At 41.9% G+C, this 20,450-nt stretch overlaps 1 protein-coding gene across 1 annotated transcript; it reads left to right on the top strand.

Moving 5' to 3' along the window:
* The first annotated feature begins 4,332 nt into the window (after positions 1–4,332).
* Positions 4,333–19,778, top strand: LOC124719712 (CARD- and ANK-domain containing inflammasome adapter protein-like). Its single transcript, XM_047244916.1, has 2 exons — positions 4,333–4,483; positions 19,247–19,778. Exons 1-2 carry the CDS (start codon positions 4,365–4,367, stop codon positions 19,776–19,778), a joined length of 651 nt encoding a protein of 216 aa, XP_047100872.1. The 5' UTR covers positions 4,333–4,364.
* Positions 19,779–20,450: the final 672 nt, after the last annotated feature.

The raw sequence follows: 20,450 nt of genomic DNA, 5'->3' as shown, positions 1-20,450 counted from the left end.
TTCGTGCCCCCCGACTCTTACAACTGCCATCTGGTTTCGGTACAAATTGTAAATAGCCTTTCGGTCCCTGTTTTTTACCCCTGCCACCTTTAGAATTTGAAAGAATATTCCAGTCAACATTGTCAAAAGCTTTCTCTAAGTCTACTAATGCTATAAACGTAGGTTTGCCTTTCCTTAATCTAGCTTCTAAGATAAGTCGTAGGGTATTGTCTCGCGTGTTCAAATATTTCTACGAAATCGAAACTGATCTTCCCCGATGTCGGCTTCTACCAGTTTTTCCATTCGTCTGTACAGAATTCGCGTTAGTATTTTGCAGCCGTGACTTATAAAACTGATAGTTCGGTAATTTTCACATCTGTCAACACCTGCTTTCTTTGGGATTGGATTTATTGTATTCTTCTTGAAGTATGAGGGTATTTCGCCTGTCTTATACATTTTGCTCACCAGATGGTAGAGTTTTGGTATACTTTTTATAACTGAATTTTATAACTGCATTGTCTTGAAGAGAATTACTGTGGTACAGAGTTTGTTAATAAAAAATTCGGTAAATTTTTTAGAATGTGTGAGCACAGTGGCCGGAATCGCCATTAGCGGTGCAAATAACGTCAAGCAGAGCTCTCGTGCTGCACCGTCAGAATGTCAACATGTTTACCAGTTTACTTGTCTGCCCTGGAGGACCATCATTTTTCCTTCAACATTCGTCACGTGTAGACATGTTACAATACGGAGAAGTTGGATATACTGCTTTTATATGGTCAATGTAAAATAATACGCTACAGCGGTATAGAGCTGCCTATCCGGATCGCCAATGTCCCACGTCCCAAGCAATTGTACGAATTAAGACGCTAGTGCGGACAGGCTGTTTGAACGTCAAAAAGAGGACAAGAAAAAAGACTGCAGCTGCCGGAGAACAAGAAGAAGCTGGTATGGCTACGGCGCTAATGAATTCGCACAGTTGTACGAGACATAGGCTATTGCGAGGAATGTAGTCTCATTAGCATCCTGCATCGACGGAATTTCCATCCCAATCATCTGCCACATCAGCAGTTAATCGACCATGATGTCGAAAGTCGTACCGAATTTTGTCGGTTTGTCGTTCAGCAACTGGGTAAGGACTCTACGTTTTTCCAGCGCATGTTTTTTGGCCGATAAAGAAACATCTACTAACCACTCTCGTGTAAATTTGCGTCGACGGACGTGTAGCGTAAAAGTATGGCGTGGCATCATAGTAATTTACGTTGTGGGGCCTTAATTAATCTCAGGCGTTCTAAATGGGCTCTCGTACTCACTCTTTCTGACGAACATTCTGCCGGTTCCTGTAGAAGAGATACCGCTGTATACTCGACAGTGCGTGTGGGTGGAACCCGACGGTCGTGCAACTCACTCGTTCCGTGTTGCAACACACATACTGAATGAGTACTTTCCTGGATGTTGGATGTGACGAAATTCTGTTGTCAAATCGTCTGCGAGGTCCCCTGATGAATCCTCCTTTTTTTTTTTTTTTTTTTTTTTTTTTTTTTATTGGGAGCACTCAAAGATGCAGTCTATGACAAAGCCCAAACTACGTCAGACAATTTGTATCGTCGAATGGCCAGTACATACTCTACCATAACATCCACTTCAATTACGCCTGTTCATCGTTCCTTCGAACGGCAACTGGCCTTGTGCTTTTCAGTCCATAGTCTACAGTTTGAACACATGCTTTAGGATAAAGTTACTTCTCTGGAAGGTAAAATTTATGTGGTTTGGATGGTTACTAAATCATTGTTGGTTAATTATTTCATATACGTGTGTACGAAATTGCATTGCAGTGTCAAATAAGTCTACAGCGTGTACTGCACGTATCTGGTAACATTCATTAAGCGCTTCCGTTCAGCATGGAACCTTCCCTTAAGATTATTATTTATTTCGCGGCGTACACGTGGTCACGAAAGAATTTTTAATAGAATGCTTAGTTCAACGAATATATCCCCTAAGACATAATTTAGAGCAGTGTAGGTAGAGGCAGTTGTCAGGTAACGTGTAGCTTACCTCCAAGATGCGCACAGCCATGTACAGGAAAAGATTGGTCTAATATTCCTCTTCACATTTAGATACTGAAAGCAGTAGTTGGTTTTTGAAGCGCATAAGACCTCTTTATTTAAAAAAAAAATGAAGTCGATTTCCCTGTTTCAGCTCCTGAAAATGTGGGAGGATGCATATATGCATAAATGTGAAATCATTTTCCCTCTGTGATACGCTAGAACCTAGCTTAAAACGTTTATATAAAACATCCGTAGGTGAACCAGTATCTAGGTCATATGTTGGTTGGAGGGGAAATAGTTTTATCCTCGGAGCGCTGGCTTGCCTTACGGTATCTCACATTTTAGGACATTTCTCGAATTTTTTTACGTCAGATTTCGACGTAAACATTAACAAACGCTGTATTACTGTAACTGCCTTTTCAAGCTATTAGACGCAGTTATAAAAAAATATAAGATTCGATTTAAAAAAGGAGACAGGTACCTAAAGTAATCCAAGGTTTCTAAGCAAACTGTTTGGTGTTAAATTCAGTAATTTTTTTGGGCGACAGTGTTCAAAAAGGGATATCAATTTATCAAGAAATATGTTGCATTTATCATTAGCATTTGGCTCGCGGTAAACATCTCCCCAATTAACATTTCTTAAACTTTCTCTGAAGTGCTCTAAAGATACCGGACTGACTAGCCTTACACTTTTACTTATTAGTTTCTGAACTGTACACCGGGTGAAGTTGTGCATAATGATGTGATAATCCATTTATAACAGGGAATGCATGTGTTAGTTTGACATCCTCTTGCTGTCCAAATGCGTTATCTATTAGTGCTACTGTCTTGAGCTATATGTGTAGGGAAAATGATCACTAATTCTAAGTTATGTCATTAAAAACACTTCTAGTTCTTTTCCTATCAGAATTGCTCAGAAAGTTTACATTGACATCGCCACAGATTAATAAATTATTTTTGTCTGACAGACAGCATAATGAGTCGAAAATTTTTATGAATAGCTCCCAGACTCCTAATGGGGACCTACACAGATTTGCTATCAACACTACATTATCTAGCTATAGTTCACATGCACAAACGTCAAAGTGCTGACAGACATAAAATTTGATTACTTCTACAATTTTGTACATATTCGCTTGTTTTGTTTAATGGCAACTACTCCTTTATCTATGTTAGATCTGCTAGCTTAAGATGCTAAATTATACCCACTGATAGTGACTCTTTCCTTCCTCAAAGTTATATGGTGTTGAGACAAATTATGTCACTCTCACTCTTATTTTCGAAATCATTTAAACACACTGACGGCTCATCTACTTTATTTTTGATTCCCCTGACATTTTGGTGAAATAAATTGATACAGCCGTTAGCTTTATCCCTATTTTCTGTACATGAAACTTCTTTTATTTTACTTTTTATTGATTATTGTGTCTGGACTTTGGCTTTAACCTATAAAACTTGTCTGCCTGATATCATTAACCACAGGGATCATACGTTGTGAGACTGTGGCCTCCTTACGGTATCTGCTAATAGAGAAGCTAACTTACCTTTCCCCTTCCTATTTAGGTGCAGGCCATGTGTAGTGTAACCCCACCCACCGATAGCATCAACTGGAACAGCACTCATGTGAGGTTTTGTCCAGTGTCTGGAGCATCCAGTTCAGCTCAGTGTAAACATGCCTTACATCAGTGTTTACCCAGGGCCGATCACAAACCCCCTAGATTTGTGTGCCCAGTATCTGCTATTTACCTGATCTTAGCTGCATAGCTGACCTACGTTTTCTGTGTGTTAGTAGAAGCAAACCACAATTTATTTCCTCTGCAGCGCGACTGGAAATTCCATAGATGTTCCGTGTGTGTTTCAGGCGTGGTAGTAATGGCAGAATCAAAGTCGAAGAAGGGCAGTTTTGGAAGCGACCTGTGCACACTGCTGGAATCTGGCAAAGGTGCAGATGTGACTCTCGTGGTGGGCGACTCTCACTTGCCGGCCCACAGTGTCATTCTGGCAGCGAGGAGTCCCGTCTTTGATGCCATGTTGCGGAACAACATGCTAGAAGCTACTAGTCGCCTTATCAAAATCACTGATGTGCAGAAGGCTGTGTTGCAGCAGATGCTATTGTTCATCTATACAGACACAGTTCCGGAACTGGAAAGATTTGCAGCGCAACTGTTGGCAGTCGCCGACAAGTACGACTTGCCCCTACTTAAACGGCGGTGCGCGTCGCGAATGGCGCTGGACTTGAGCGTAGAAAATGCTGCAGCTACTGCCTTGGTGGCCACCCTGCACCGCTGTCCAGAGTTGAGGAGCGCCGCTGTGGAATTCATAGCGCGACACCCCGAGGTGATGGCCGGCAGCGACTGGGCGCAACTGCTGCGGGAGAATGCAGAGGCTGCAGCAGACATCTCCAGTCTGGTGGCGGCAGCATTGCCACGGCCACCATCCACAGAGACATCGGGATACAGGTGTGTGTGTGTGTGTGTGTGTGTGTGTGTGTGTGTGTGTGTGTGTGTGTGTCCGTGCCGCCGCGCCCCCGCGCCCGTGCGTCCCCGCTTTAAAAAAGTTTACCATTTTGAAGGATAGTAGTCTGGATCAAAACAAGGAACATATGTTCAGGAAGCATGAGCTGAGAAATGATTACCTTAAGAACTGTGGGGATTTGTTCCTCTTCGCTTTTGTGGAAAACATCCCTAGTGCAAGCTATTCGCTATTTCGAATGACTTACTGCAACAGAATGCAGTCGACAAATAACACATTCTCCTACTGTGGAACAGCGGAGTTGCTAATGTAATGTGCTTGTTGTTGCATACGACTTGCAACTGTGAGCCATCGCCAAAGCAGGTGCTCACTAAGGCGTCCATTCACATTAGGGTGCTGTTCTTCGCGCCAGACGTCTTCGGGAATTATGCGCTCTCTGAAAAACTCCAGAGTTGGTCTAGCAGTACAGGAAAGTTATTCAATAGGAACTATACATTGCACCAGTCAACTCCTTCTGTAGATCGTGTTAGTCCAACTCCGGTCTGTACATTAATGGAAAATCTGCTCTGATATCTTGCCTCCATTATAATTGTAACTGGAAAGATACTGCTACAGTGGAAAAACATTTGACAAACTTTAGAGATCCATGGATAATAAGAGGAATGTTTCCCTCATTGTGAAATGCATTTTGTAGGTCGATTGTAATAACAAAGAACGTGCTGTAGAATAGATGTTTCTTCATAGTAATGATGAAAAATTGCTCTCAGCTCTTAAAGTACGAATTTCAGAGCTTATGTTTATGGAGAAGGGTATACGTATCAATATCAGTTAAGAGACACTACTCCAGAAATAACGAAGTTGAAATGTACAAGCCAAAATGTACCTGAGTTCTGCCATGGCCTCGTGTAGCGCTCCGACTAAGAGCGCCCGCTTTCGAACCGTGATGACGACGTAAAATATTCCAACTGACTTCTCACCAGTACCCTGCCATAATTGCCTGTATTGGTGGACATGCAATGGTGCAATTAAATTTGATTCCAGGCGCTAAAAATCCTTTAGATGGTACAGTAATGAAGAATTCCATTTACGTACATGTTTTACAAGCTGCTACATTTACAACAGTTGTTCAAAATAGTGACCCCCCACCGTCACTGCAGGCATGGCATTGTTGCACAAAGCTCATGTCATACCACTTCTAATATCCTCTGTGTCGTTTCAACAGCGCTCTAGGCGTAAAGAATTGTCTGCATGGCGATCGTCTTCGGGCTCGGTAGGTGTCTACTATGAAAGACATTTCACATGGCCCCGCAGGAATAATTAAAGTGGAGTGAGGTCAGGTCAACATGCTTGCTGTGGAACAGTATCTTGTCTGCCTATCTCCTTTTTCCGGGAATGTCTGATCCAGATGTTCGTGGAAATGAGTGTTTGAAGGGAGGTGGGGCTCCATCGTATTGTAACCACATCCATTGAAGAATAACAAGTGGGATATGTTCTGGGAACTGTGGTAACATGTCTGACAATACTGTGCACACTGGCCCATTAAGTGGGGAAGAAGAAGAAATGGCTCTAGTATGTAATCATCGACTCTAATTGGACACACGTAGATAGATAACCTGTGTTCATGGATTTTTACGAATGTAGTGTGGGATTCTCACCGGCACAGACATGATATTGCAACTTCTTCCATGAAAATCACACATAAATGAAGTGAGGATTGACTGTGATGAGCTAAAAGAACCATTGGCTGAATACGACATTAGGTCCGAAGTCAGCAGGAGTTAGAGCGTGCTCATTTTTCCTTAATACTGGAAATATAAAACTTGGAAACATTCGTTTCCCATTCAACTGGTAGTGCTGGCTGCAGGCGCCTCATCCACTCAAGATATGCTTCCTCTAAGTCTGTGTAGCTCATCCTCCTTGGTCGTTTTGTATTTTGGTACCAACTGCCCCGTTTCACTTTCAGGTTGAAACAATCTAGGAAACCTGATGCTAGCCTGAAATCGGCTTTGCTAATATTTGGTCCTGTACAACCTTTATGCTTCTTACATTTTCGTGAACTCTAGATTTTATCCTGTGGCTTTGTCCACGTACATGTTTTACATATTTGTTGCATCTCCTAAACCCTTACCTTAGTCTATCTCCATGTCCTCGTACTCTCTATTCATCTCCTCCTCACCCACACCTTCTCTACCCACTCCCCATATTCTCCCTTCTGTCTCCCTGTCTGCATCACGTCCTACTCCCTGCGATCTGTATATATTTCCTGCACCATCTCCCTATTCATATCCTCCTCCCATGTCTCCCCCCCCTTGTCCATTCCCCATTCCTTCCTACCCTCTCTCAGCCCATTATTCAACCTGCCTCCTTTCCTCTGTGCATACCCTCTGTCACACAGCCTTTCAGCAGGTGTGGCCATCTGTACATGGAGCCCCTGCTGAACATAGATAGAAAGGCACATAACTTTTCACAACATGTCTATGGTGTCGTGCAGCATACACGTCAGGAGCTTGAAAACTGATTTTTTTTTTTACCCACTGACGTGTAAGTTGCCCTACAAAAAATGTCAAGAAGGTATGCCGCATTTCCACACGATGAACCTGGCATCCAGGACAGCCTATATACGATGGGATAAACAAACATTTTTGCCAATAGCTTCACTCTATAAGGAAGTTATAAGCCCCCCAGTGCTTATACACATGAGGCCAACTATTGTTGCGCTACAGTAGGTTGGAATCGATCCAGGCGTTTGGGATTAGATTCCAGACATAAATAAATACACTTCGCAGTAGAATTTCCTGCTTCGCCGATGCTAGTTGTAACCTTCTGTCACTATAGGGCTGCAAATTGCAGTGCGTAACATGCAGTGTTCAACATAACTATGACGGTGCATGAGAAACAGCTTGTTGTAGTAGAGTTTCTAACCACAGTAGACGTGCCTGTAATTGAAATCCACAGAAGAATGAAGGCTGTGAACAGTCGTGATCGTATAGACATCAGCAATTTGACATTGAGTCAAATTGGTAAAACCAGCTTTAAGGTACTCATCGCCCTCCCACTTAAAAGCCAAAGGAAGTTGTTGACAGGTTTCATGTCAGGAGTGAGCATTCAAGGGACTCACCATACATTAGTTTTCTGTGATATACCACACTTTTCTAATAGCTGTGTCTGTATTATCCAGTAGTTCATCAAGCCAATTCTAAATAGTCTCAGCAGTTACCGCATGCGGTCGTCCACTCTCAGCTCCGCCACACATGCAAAACGCTTTACAGTGTGGGCAACCGCAAGCACAGTGTGGCATGTCAAGAAGTAAAACCACTTCAGCTGTAGGATTCTTTTAGTATTATGCACTATCAGTTTCACGGCACTTAAAGATGCATCTTCAGCTACAGCTGCGTCTTCAGGTGCAAACTAGTAAGTTCACGATACATAAAAAAAAGAAATTGAGACCCAGCGTTTGTAGCGAGTCCGTAATGCATTAGTGATGTCGATAATCATCACTGTCCACAGCTTCCATTTTTCTATGGATTTCAATTGTAGGTACGTTTTCTGTGGTTATAAACTAGATTGCAGCATGCTGTTTGTCACGAACAAACATAATTACGTTACACCCAGCAATGTTTAAAAAAATAAAATTTGGAACCCTGTAGTGGCAGAGGGTTGCAGCTTGCGTCAGTGAAGCTGGGAATTAGACGAGTAATATGCGTAACATGTAATACCTCAGATCAGCATAAAAATTCGGAGGCATTTCTGTTCACCATTTACAGTGATAATGTCAACCTTTAGGTTCTTAACCTGCTTTATCAGCTGCATCATAACACTTCTGAATTAGGTAGTCATAAAAACTTGTTTTAAGTGCTGAAATGTCTATCAATTCCAAGTGAAGGTGTAGTCTGTTGCACAGCTCGATTCCAGTTTGCAGTGGCCCATTTCGTTTTAATACTGTATTTGAATTTTGGACATTTATTTCCTTGTTTCTTGTGTTAGGTGAGTGAATGCCCTCTTCTCTAACTACAGGCTGCATATCACCAGAGTTACCAAAAGTACATTACTTGGCAAATTTATAAGCAGAGGGATGGAAGGCTATGGTTTTTTATAAATAGAGCCTCCAATGCACTTCTACGAACTGCATTCACCACAGCTCCTATAGTTCTCCTTTCGGCTCTGAAACGACACTTGCTAGCATTAGTTTCCCCCAAAAGATTGCAGCATGTTGCAATACAGATTCTGCTGCCACAGTACACAATTATTATTTTCTTTGATGTACAGCTTGAGAGGACTATTATACAGTAACAAATGGTATTAAGTTTATTGCTTATATTTACAACTGCCAAGATGAGAAACATAGTAGATACCATCGGTGTAACAAAGCAGCTTAAATCACTTAATAAAGGCAAGGTCTCCAGTCCAGATTGTAAACCAGTCAGGTTCCTCTCACTGTATGCTGATAAAATAACTGCATATTCAGCAGTTATATACAACCACTCGCTCACAGAAAGATCCGTACCTAAAGACTAGAAAACTGCTCAAAACACACCAATACCGAAAAAGGGAAGTTGGAGTAAGCCGCTGAATTACAGGCCTATATCACTAACGTCGATTTGCAGTAGGGTTTTAGAACATATACTGTATTCGAACATTATGAAGTACCTCGAAGAAAACGATTTGACACATAGTCAGCACGGTTTCGGAAAATATCGTTCTTGTGAAATACAACTAGCTCTTTACACTCATGAAGTAATAAGTGCTATCGACAGGGTATGTCAAATTATCGTATTTTTAGATTTGCAGAAGGCTTTCGACACCTTTCCTCACTCTGTGTGCCTACAGAGTATTGTGGATTCGTGATTTCCTGTCAGAAAGGTCACATGTCGTAGTAATAGACGTAAAGTTATCGAGTAAAACAGAAGTAATATCCGGCGTTCCGCGAGGAAGTGTTATAGGCCCTCTATTGTTCCAGATGTATATTAACGACATAGGAGACATTCTGAGTAGCCGTCTCAGACTGTTTTCAAATGATGCTGTCTTTTACCGTCTTGTGAAGTCATCAGATGATCAAAACGACCTGCAAAATGGTTTAGATATCTATATGGTGCGAAAAGTGGCAATTGACCCTGAATAAAGAAAAGTGTGAAGTTATTCACATGAGTACTAAAAGAAATCGGCTAAACTTAGATTACGCGATAAGTCACACAAATCTGAAGGCTCTAAATTCAATTAAATACTTAGAGATTAAATTAAAAATAACCTAAACTGGAACCATCACATAAATAATATTGTGGGTAGAGCAAAACAAAGACTGCGATTCATTGGCAGGACACTTAGAAGGTGCAACTGGTCTACTAAAGAGAATGCTTACACTACGCTTGCCCGCCTTATTCTGGAGTATCGCTGTGCGGTGTGGGATCCGCATTGGGTGGGACTGACGGATGACATCGAAAAAGTACAACGAAGGACAGATCGTTTTGTATTATCGCGAAATAGGGGAGATAGTGTCACAGACGTGATACGTTAGAGTGGCAATCATTAAAACAGAGGCATTTTTCGTTGCGACGGGATCGTCTCATGAGATTTCAATCACCACTTTTCTCCTCCGATTGCGAAATATTCTGTTGGCACCCACCTACATAGGGAGAAATGATCATCACGATAAAATGAGAGATCAGGGCTTGCAGAGAATAATTATAAGTGCTCGTTTTTCCCCCGTGCTGCTCGAGAGTGGAACGGTAGAGAGACAGCATGAAGAAGGTTCATTGAACCCTCTGCCAGGCACTTCATTGTGAATAGCAGAGTAATCATGTAGATGTAGACGTAGATCTCTGTTGGACTTACCTAAATCTATCCTCCTCAATCTATTTCCAAGAAGTTTCATTGCACTTCAATTTTCTAGATTTCTGGGGAATAGATCCATAGGTTGGTCAACGGATACTTGCTCCAAATGTGTGCTAATTCGTAGTAACTGTTTTTTGTGTACCTGTTATCGGATTATTTGTACAGAATTAATCTGTAATATGTGAAGTGCATATCTTCTTTCTGTAATGCTTCTTTGGTCGCTACTTTTAAGAGCATGTTTGAATCGTCTGGTAAGATGGTGTATTTTTCAGCTGGCTGGTTGCAAGTCATTTACGAAGTCCCAAAACAGGACTAGTCCCAGAATGGAGCCTTGTGGTACACCATACTTAATATATTTGAATATAATTCGATAGATAAGCCTACTCACCAAGCGGTGGCAGGAGGAAAAATGTATAAAATTTAAGGAAATTTGCGAACTTCCAGAGCCAGTGGCTACTCCTTCTGGCAGAAGGCTTGAAGAGAAAGGAAGAGGAATGACAGATAAGGACTGACAAAGTTTAGGAAATAGGAAAACTTGAGCAAAGTCGCCCAGAACCTTGTCAGGGGAGACTCAGAGGGATGAGAAGGAAAGACTGTTGGGGACAGCACCATCCAAGGTTTGAAAACCTGAGAGCTTAAAGATGGAAGACTGGGTAATGAGGAACAAAGTACTGATAAAGCACTGTGCAAGAGTTAGTAAGAGTGGAAACCTAAGCACATTACAGGTGGCAGACAGATGGAGGAGGAGGAGGGGAGATAGCCAGGTCAGAAATTGTCATATAGAAGACTAAAAATGAAGAAAAGGAATAGCTGTTGAAAATAAATGCCGATACCAAAGAAATTTACTTAAAGGATAGATGGATGGTGAGAACCAAGCACATATTCTAACAGATCCTACCTACACAGTTCTGAGAATCTGGTATCATGAGGGGAAAGGGGGAAAATCCAGATGGCACATGTGGTGAAACAGGCATAGAGGTCACAACAGTTATATTGAAGAGAACGCTCTGCAGTAGGATATTGTATGCTGCCAGTATACACTCTTTGTTTGTGCCCATTCGTCGTAGCTGATAATCCTCTACCTTTTTCTGAACATCCACAAACCCAATCACCCTGGCTATCCCATCGTTGATGGCTTGAAAGCAACAACTGAACATATCTCTCTTGGTTGATAAACGACAGCAGCCTCCCTCCTGTGTTAGAGAGACCAACCATTTCCTAGATAATCTGAAATCTGTGTGTCCCATTCTCTCTAACCACCTTGTTTGTCACCACTGGTGCTACGACCCTCGTTACCAGTGTCCCCACTGTATGTGACCTGTCTGCTGCTGAATACTACCTCAACTACCTCTCATTTGATTCTGATCATATGACGTCCTTCCTGCTCACATTAATCAACTTTGTACTTACGAAGAACTAATTTATCTTTCAAGGGCAGATGTTCAAGCAGATCATGAGCGTGACTGTAGGGTCCAGGATAGCTTCTTTCTAGGATAACTTTTTCATGGTTGATAACAAAACGAGAGAAGGAAAGTTGCTACCCACCATGCAGCAGAGACGCAGTCGCGACTCAGCACCTCCGCTGTGTGGTGGGTAGCAACTTTCCTTCTCTCGTTTTGTTACATTCCATCCTGGATTTTCCATTGTTTGATTTTTCATGGTTTACTTAGAGAAGGCTTTCCTGCAATCAATAACCCTTGAGCCCCTTGTTTGGCTTACATTTGGTGACGACATCTTTGCCATATGGAATCATGGTGAAGCTGGCCCCTCAAAAATTTTTGGAGTCTCCCAGTTAAATTTCATATGATCCTGCTCTGAGTCCTAAGCAACTTTCCTTCATGTTGATCTCGTCCTCAGCAAGGGTCAGTACACACTTCTCTTCACAGTAAACCTACAGACAAGTATTTACAATTAGATAGTTGGCATCCTTTCTATTTCAAACGTTCGCTTAGAACCAGCCATCAGATTTTTTCAGATGCAGACTCTTAGAGCAACACACCACCATTTTCTCCTTAGCCTTTACTGAACATTAGTATCCCACCAGCCCAGTTGAAAAACAGATTTCTCAGGCTACCACATCCAATGCTGGTTTTGCTGAGACCTCTGTAAAATAACTTATGAGCACACAATTTGCCCACCACTCGTAGAATAACCTTTTGTTGCCCACCCTCTCAATATACACAATATCCTGTGGCCACACCTTAGTGTTGTCGCAGTTTTTTAAATAAATCTATTTGGCACACACACGCTAAACCTTCCTCTATTATTGGTTTTGTTCCTTGTGATTAAGGCTATAGATGGCTACCAATACTGCATATATAGGTGCATTTATGTTGAGTCACACAATAAGGCCGAATTATTCCGAGTAAAATATTTTTCTTATTTCAGTATTTGAAAAAACATTATTTTTTGTTAAACATAACTCTACGATTTGGAACACCATGACAGTTTCATTTGCTGTAAAGCAGTGTAAAAAATTAAGTTATAACTTTTTAACTTGTAGGAGGCCAAATGAAGAAAGTAGCCGCCATGGAAATTACCTTTGACTTTCATTTGAATCTTCTCAGGAATACCCGTCAGACTGGTGAAAATCCAGGCTGCACATACGTGTGCTCAAGTGTGTCCAGAGATTCGTGTTCACTTCATTTCATTTCTCATAAAGCTCGATTAGAAACACTAGGTGATAAATGTAATTATTTACTTCATTTTTGTTCCGGCTTAAAATGAATGGCTAAATCTCTCGGGATTGATCATATATGGAATACAAGAGCCTGTCCAACTCCTGGGTGAAACAGTATGAACTTCAAATTCATTACTTTGCATAGTTCTAACCCGTGAACAGGTCGTCACAATGTTAAGGACAATCAGAGCACACAGCAGTAGTCCAATAACCAGTTGATAAACCATAAATTAACTCTTCCTTATGTCCCGTTTTTCTGGTAAGACAGTGCAAAAAAACGAAACCGTAAATATTTGTTGCATAGCGCAACACTCTTCTTCGCCGTCGGTTTTAACAGGGAACCTGTATATTTCTGCTAACAGAAATATGTAGCGCATGTCTGTGTGATGTTTATTAAAAATAGTGTAAAAATTTGAAGTAAATCTGGCATGAACTTGTAGAGATTTTTGGAGGAAACGTTTCCTCAATATTTGATACAACAGAAGTATGCACATCCAGAAAATAATTATTAGAATGTAACACTTTAGTTAAAACATTAAGTGGTAAGGTCTTCACTACACTTGCCTGTGTTTTTAAAGTGTAGCTACAGTACACCTGGGTACATGGCGTATGTGTGAAAAAAGCTTCATTTAGAAAAATTGTGTAGCAGACAGCCGGTTATCATTCTACAGTATTGTAGTTTCCTTTTAGTGTTTTGCAAAAATTCTATATATTCTGAATTGACAGCTGCATTGCCTGATACTAATTAAGTCGGTATTTTGCATGTGTATGGGACCTTGGACACCAACCTGCGTTTTATTTACTGATGATATGTTCGCCTTGTTTTGGATTTGAGTAAACATGGTCTGACATGAGGTGGGCCACTCCCCTCTGCTGCCACCCAGCTCCATTAGTCCGTCATCTGCCACAGCATCTATTCTATGCCATTTCTTGAAAATCAGAATGGCCAGTGCTTTATTTTCTGCAGTCGCCAGAAGTGATTCGTTGCTTCATGGGTCAACGATTAACTGCTGCTAGAAGGGAAGAAAGTGGTTAAACATTATCTGTGTAGACTCTTGTGGTTATCTCATCTGGTCCAAAAGCCTTTGCAATACTAGGTAATTATTGTTCTATACCATGATCGCTTACCACAAAGTTGTTAGGATTTTTATAGTCGGATTGTCTGGCAATTCGAATCACTTGCAAGCTGAGATTGAGAGTGTGGTGGGTTACCAACACAAGTACAAGGATAGCGTACCAATAGGGACAGACAAACAAGTGGTTCCTGAAGAGGGGCAGCAGCCTTTTCAGTAGTTGCAGGGGCAACAGTCTGGATGATTGACTGATCTGGCCTTGTAACATTAACCAAAACGGCCTTGCTGTGCTGGTACTGCGAACGGCTGAAAGCAAGGGGAAACTACAGCCGTAATTTTTCCCGAGGACATGCAGCTTTACTGTATGATTAAATGATGATGGCGTCCTCTTGGGTAAAATATTCCGGAGGTAAAATAGTCCCCCATTCGGATCTCCGGGCGGGGACTACCCAAGAGGACGTCGTTATCAGGAGAAAGAAAACTGGCATTCTACGGATCGGAGCGTGGAATGTCAGATCCCTTAATCGGGCAGGTAGGTTAGAAAATTTAAAAAGGGAAATGGATAGGTTTAAGTTAGATATAGTGGGAATTAGCGAAGTTCGGTGGCAGGAGGAACAAGACTTTTGGTCAGGTGATTACAGGGTTATAAATACAAAACCAAATAGGGATAATGCAGGAGTAGGTTTAATAATTAATAAAAAAAATAGGAGTGCGGGTTAGCTACTACAAACAGCATAGTGAACGCATTATTGTGGCCAAGATAGACACAAAGCCCATGCCTACTACAGTAGTACAAGTTTATATGCCAACTAGCTCTGCAGATGATGAAGAAGTAGATGAAATGTATGACGAGATAAAAGAAATTATTCAGGTAGTGAAGGGATATGAAAATTTAAGTCATGGGTGACTGGAATTCGTCAGTAGGAAAAGGGAGAGAAGGAAACATAGTAGGTGAATATGGATTGGGGGGAAGGAATGAAAGAGGAAGCCGCCTTGTAGAATTTCGCACAGAGCATAACTTAATCATAGCTAACACTTAGTTCAAGAATCATAAAAGAAGGTTGTATACCTGGAAGAATCCTGGAGATACTAAAAGGTATCAGATAGATTATGTAATGGTAAGACAGAGATTTAGGAACCAGGTTTTAAATTGTAAGACATTTCCTGGGGCAGATGTGGATTCTGACCACAATCTATTGGTTATGAACTGCAGATTGAAACTGAAGAAACTGCAAAAAGGTGGGAATTTAAGGAGATGGGACCTCGATAAACTGAAAGAACCAGAGGTTGTAGAGAGTTTCACGGAGAGCATAAGGGAACAATTGACAGGAATGGGGGAAAGAAATACAGTAGAAGAAGAATGGGTAGCTCTGAGGGATGAAGTAGTGAACGCAGCAGAGGATCAAGTAGGTAAAAAGACGAGGGCTAATAGAAATCCTTGGGTAACAGAAGAAATATTGAATTTAATTGATGAAAGGAGAAAATATAAAAATGCAGTAAATGAATCAGGCAAAAAGGAATACAAACGTCTCAAAAATGATATCGACAGGAAGTGCAAAATGGCTAAGCAGGGATGGCTAGAGGACAAATGTAAGGATGTAGAGGCTTGTCTCACTAGGGGTAAGATAGATACTGCCTACAGGAAAATTAAAGAGACCTTTGGAGGGAAGAGAACCACTTGTATGAATATCAAGAGCTCAGATGCAACCCAGTTCTAAGCAAAGAAGGGAAGGCAGAAAGGTCGAAGGAGTATATAGAGGGTTTATACAAGGGCGATGTACTTGAGGACAATATTATGGAATTGGAAGAGGATGTAGGTGAAGACGAAATGGGAGATAAGATACTGCGTGAAGAGTTTGACAGAGCACTGAAAGACCTGAGTCGAAACAAGGCCCCGGGAGTAGACAACATTCCATTAGAACTACTGATGGTCTCGGGAGAGCCAGTCATGACAAAACTCTACCATCTGGTGAGCACGATGTATGAGACAGGCGAAATACCCTCAGACTTCAAGTAGAATATAATAATTCCAATCCCAAAGAAAGCAGGTGTTGACAGATGTGAAAATTACCGATCTATCAGTTTAATAAGTCACAGCTGCAAAATACTAACGCGAATTCTTTACAGACAAATGGAAAAACTGGTAGAAGCGGACCTCTGGGAAGATCAGTTTGGATTCCGTAGAAATGTTGGAACACGTTAGGCAATACTAACCTTACGACTTATCTTAGAAGAAAGAATAAGAAAAGGCAAACCAACGTTTCTAGCATTTGTAGACTTAGAGAAAGCTTTTGACAACGTTAACTGGAATATTCTCTTTCAAATTCTGAAGGTGGCAGGGGTAAAATACAAGGAGCGAATGGCTATTTACAATTTGTACAGAAACCAGATGGCAGTTATAAGAGTCGAGGGACATGAAAGGGAAACAGTGGTTGGGAAGGGAGTGAGACAGGGTTGTAGCCTGTCCCCGATGTTATTCAATCTGTATATTGAGCAAGCAGTAAAGGAAACAAAAGAAAAATTCCGAGTAGGTATTAAAATTCATGGAGAAGAAGTAAAAACTTTGAGGTTCGCCGATGACATTGTGATTCTGTCAGAGACAGCAAAGGACTTGGAAGAGCAGTTGAACGGAATGGACAGTGTCTTGAAAGGAGGATATAAGATGAACTTCAACAAAAGCAAAACGAGGATAATGGAATGTAGTCGAATTAAGTCGGGTGATGCTGAGGGAATTAGATTAGGAAATGAGACACATAAAGTAGTAAAGGAATTTTGCTATTTGTGGAGCAAAATAACTGAGGATGGTAGAAGTAGAGAGGATATAAAATGTAGATTGGCAATGGCAAGGAAAGCGTTTTTCATGAAGAGAAATTTGTTAACATCGAGTATAGATTTAAGTGTCAGGAAGTCGTTTCTGAAAGTATTTGTATGGAGTGTAGCCATGTATGGAAGTGAAACATGGACGATAACTAGTTTGGACAAGATGAGAATAGAAGCTTTCGAAATGTGGTGCTACAGAAGAATGCTGAAGATAAGGTGGGTAGATCACGTAACTAATGAGGAGAGATTGAATAGGATTGGGGAGAAGAGAAGTTTGTGGCACAACTTGACTAGAAGAAGGGATCGGTTGGTAGGACATGTTTTGAGGCATCAAGGGATCACCAATTTAGCATTGGAGGGCACCTTGGAGGGTAAAAATCGTAGAGGGAGACAAAGAGATGAATACACTAAGCAGATTCAGTAGGATGTAGGTTGCAGTAGGTACTGGGAGATGAAGAAGGTTGCACAGGATAGAGTAGCATGGAGAGCTGCATCAAACCAGTCTCAGGACTGAAGACCACAACAACAACAACAACAACAGGGACAAGAAAGGAGGCATGAAGGGCGCCAAAAACAGAAATAACAATCATCCATTTATTGCTCCATTACACACGCACGTCATGATACGAGACATTATGATTCCCACCCTCAAATCTATTATGACAAACAATATGTATCACGAAGGGCACAGAATGGATTTTAAGAAATTACAATGGCACATGAACTCCGCTATGACGAACAGTGTGCATAATGAGGGGCACACAATTTTTCCAATGTAAGAAATTAAAATAATACTAGCATAAAGTTAACTAAAATGCCTTGAAGGAAATGTTTATGGGAAGAACACGATGGGGCCGCAAGGGAGGAGGCAACACAATACTTAACTCAGGTGCACCAAAGCAAACAACGGACACCAGGCCGCGCCAATCACGGACATGTAAGGCACGCAACTGCTCTCTCCGTTGGGGTTCCACCGAAGTAATAGCAACCTGAAACATTTTAATACTTGTAACAGTACACTAGTGATCAACAAATTAAAAAAAAGAAAACATGACATAGAATAATTTAAGAATATCACATTATATCACTATGAACTTAAGGTCTTCAGTAATTAAGATTACGAAACAGGTAAAGGGGCATGTGCCACTATTAAATCTTCCCTAATTACACTACTAAATTTCTCAGTACCCAAGTTGCAATTAACGCAACAAGAATTAAATCATTTAAGTGATAATGTTTATATAATAATAATAAAATCATTTTATACATCAGAGGACCAAGAATGGGCTGATCAGTACTCCCCAGTGAAGCGGTTCACACAAATGGTGCTCCACGGCTCCGAGCACACAGCCCCATACAAAATGCAACACAACCACAGCGACCCGGCGTACTACCAGAACCACCAGGCAGTCGTACTAAGCCAAAACAAGGACCGACTTAAAATAACGAGACCTAGTCCGGGCCGGACAACAGACCAAATGCCGAGAAATCCATAAGAAACCTCAGCCAACTTAATACCAAAACAACAGTTTATGAACAATATGCAAAACACAAGACGTCTCAGTCCAAAGGCTTCCGTTTAGTCGCGAAGGTGGTTCCGACCCACCTGCTGAGGTGCCAAGCATCGTACGGAGTGCCGAATCGAGCTTCACCTTCGTTAACGGAAAGCGGAAGCACCACAAGACCAAATCTAACTGCGCAAGGCAACCTGTAAGGAGTGCCACTCGAAGACTACGCACTTGAAGATCAGACATAAAGCATCCTGACTGACGTGCCGCTGAACGGCGCACTTCCGTCACCAGCGTCTAGTAGAGTAGGGAGAACAGCGTAGCCCATCAGTATACATCCACGGGACGGTAAACGAGGATAGCGATCCCAGCGACGGAAAGACAGGACGACGAAATGACATCCCGCCGAACATGGAAGGTATTTCAAACTCAGGCTCGGCAAACTACAACAGGCGAGATTTTTCTCCCCTTGCGAATCAAGTTAAACGGCACACCACGCCGCTGTCCACACTATTAACCGTAAAATCACGGTCCGGTCTTCCCATCGGGCCGCACTCGGCGTCCAGACGCAAACAACCCCCGCCGAGCCGAACTGTCTCCACGCCAAGGCAGCCACCTCTTTCCTCTCCGGCCAGCGATAACACACGGAAAAAGACCGCCTAACGCCAAAGCGCCGTCTGAGTGAGAACTCAGCACTAAGATCCTCAAGTGACACTGTACAGTGGCTTATGGTGTGTGTGTGTGTGTGTGTGTGTGTGTGTGTGTGTGTGTGTGTGTGTGTGTGTGTGTGTGTGTGTGTACAGATGTAAGTATTCCCATGTCATTTCATGTGTTTTGCAGCAATATGCCAGACAGGATCAAGCAGAAGATGATGGCCAGACTTATGGAGGCCGCTCGCAGTGGGAGCGCACGAGAAGTGTGGGCGCTGCTGCTCGCCGGAGTGGCAAAGGACGCCCGAGACGGCAGAGGAAACACGGCGCTGCACCTGGCGGCCGACGGAGGGCACGCCATCACTGTGAAGCACCTGCTCGATGCGGGACTGGATGCCAACAGTGTCAACTCGAATAGGAGGACGCCCCTACACCTGGCAGCTCAGAGAGGGAACACGGATGTAATATGGATGCTGGTGAGAGCGTCAGCACGAGTAGACGCTCAGGATGCCACGGGGCAGACTGCACTCCACGTGGCTGCGAGTGTCAACACTGCTGTAAAAGATGATAGAGTACATGTAGTGAATACACTGCTCCTGGCGGGTGCGACAAAAGATATAACTGACTCACAGAAGCGGAAACCTGAGCATTTGGCAACCGTATCAACAAAAACAGCTTTCAGCACTTTCAACACTGTTTCCAGTCCTTACATTGACTTGTAATAAAGTTTTACTTTATTGTTGTTGCTGTATACACTACATATTTAGCTAAAACAGTTAAGATTCCAACTAACTTTGATCAGGTACAGTGATCTAGATGTCATCGTGCAGGCAGTGAATTTCGTTTTAGTGTCTAATCCTCTCAAGAATAAACCAGCTCTCAGCACACTACTTCTACTTAAACATCTACTTAAACAACATATATCTCCAGATCCAGATGTAAAAGGAATGAGATCCTCAAAAAGTTCGCACTTATATGAAGTTTCAGCTGAAAATCACACAAAACTTCATCCACAGACATTCGTAGCTTTATTTTGGAACCCTTAATCCATGCACACATTGCCTCAGTCATAGAACTGTGTAGTATTTTTGTTAGAAGTTATGATACACATGTGCACCAGTGAATCCAAATGTATAGTGATAAAGGCTATTGCATTTGAATAAAGTTTAAGCCCACAGTCTTTTATTTTTTGTTTTATTCTGATTTCCGTGCTGTACACAAAACTTTCCTCTGTCCACAAACGACAAACGCTACTTACGTTGACAGTGTTTATTCTGGTAGCAGTGTTTAAATAATGTGGTTGGGCTCATACTGCAGGGTGTATACGACCTGGGACAACCGGGAGAACCTGGAAAAACCTGGGAAGTTTTTAGAATTCTGGGATGTTTTAGTTT

This window comes from Schistocerca piceifrons, chromosome 11 (assembly GCF_021461385.2).
Source record: "Schistocerca piceifrons isolate TAMUIC-IGC-003096 chromosome 11, iqSchPice1.1, whole genome shotgun sequence".
Lineage (NCBI taxonomy): Eukaryota > Metazoa > Arthropoda > Insecta > Orthoptera > Acrididae > Schistocerca > Schistocerca piceifrons.
Note: the sequence above shows the minus strand (reverse complement) of the source record. Positions and strands in the feature narration are given on the sequence as shown.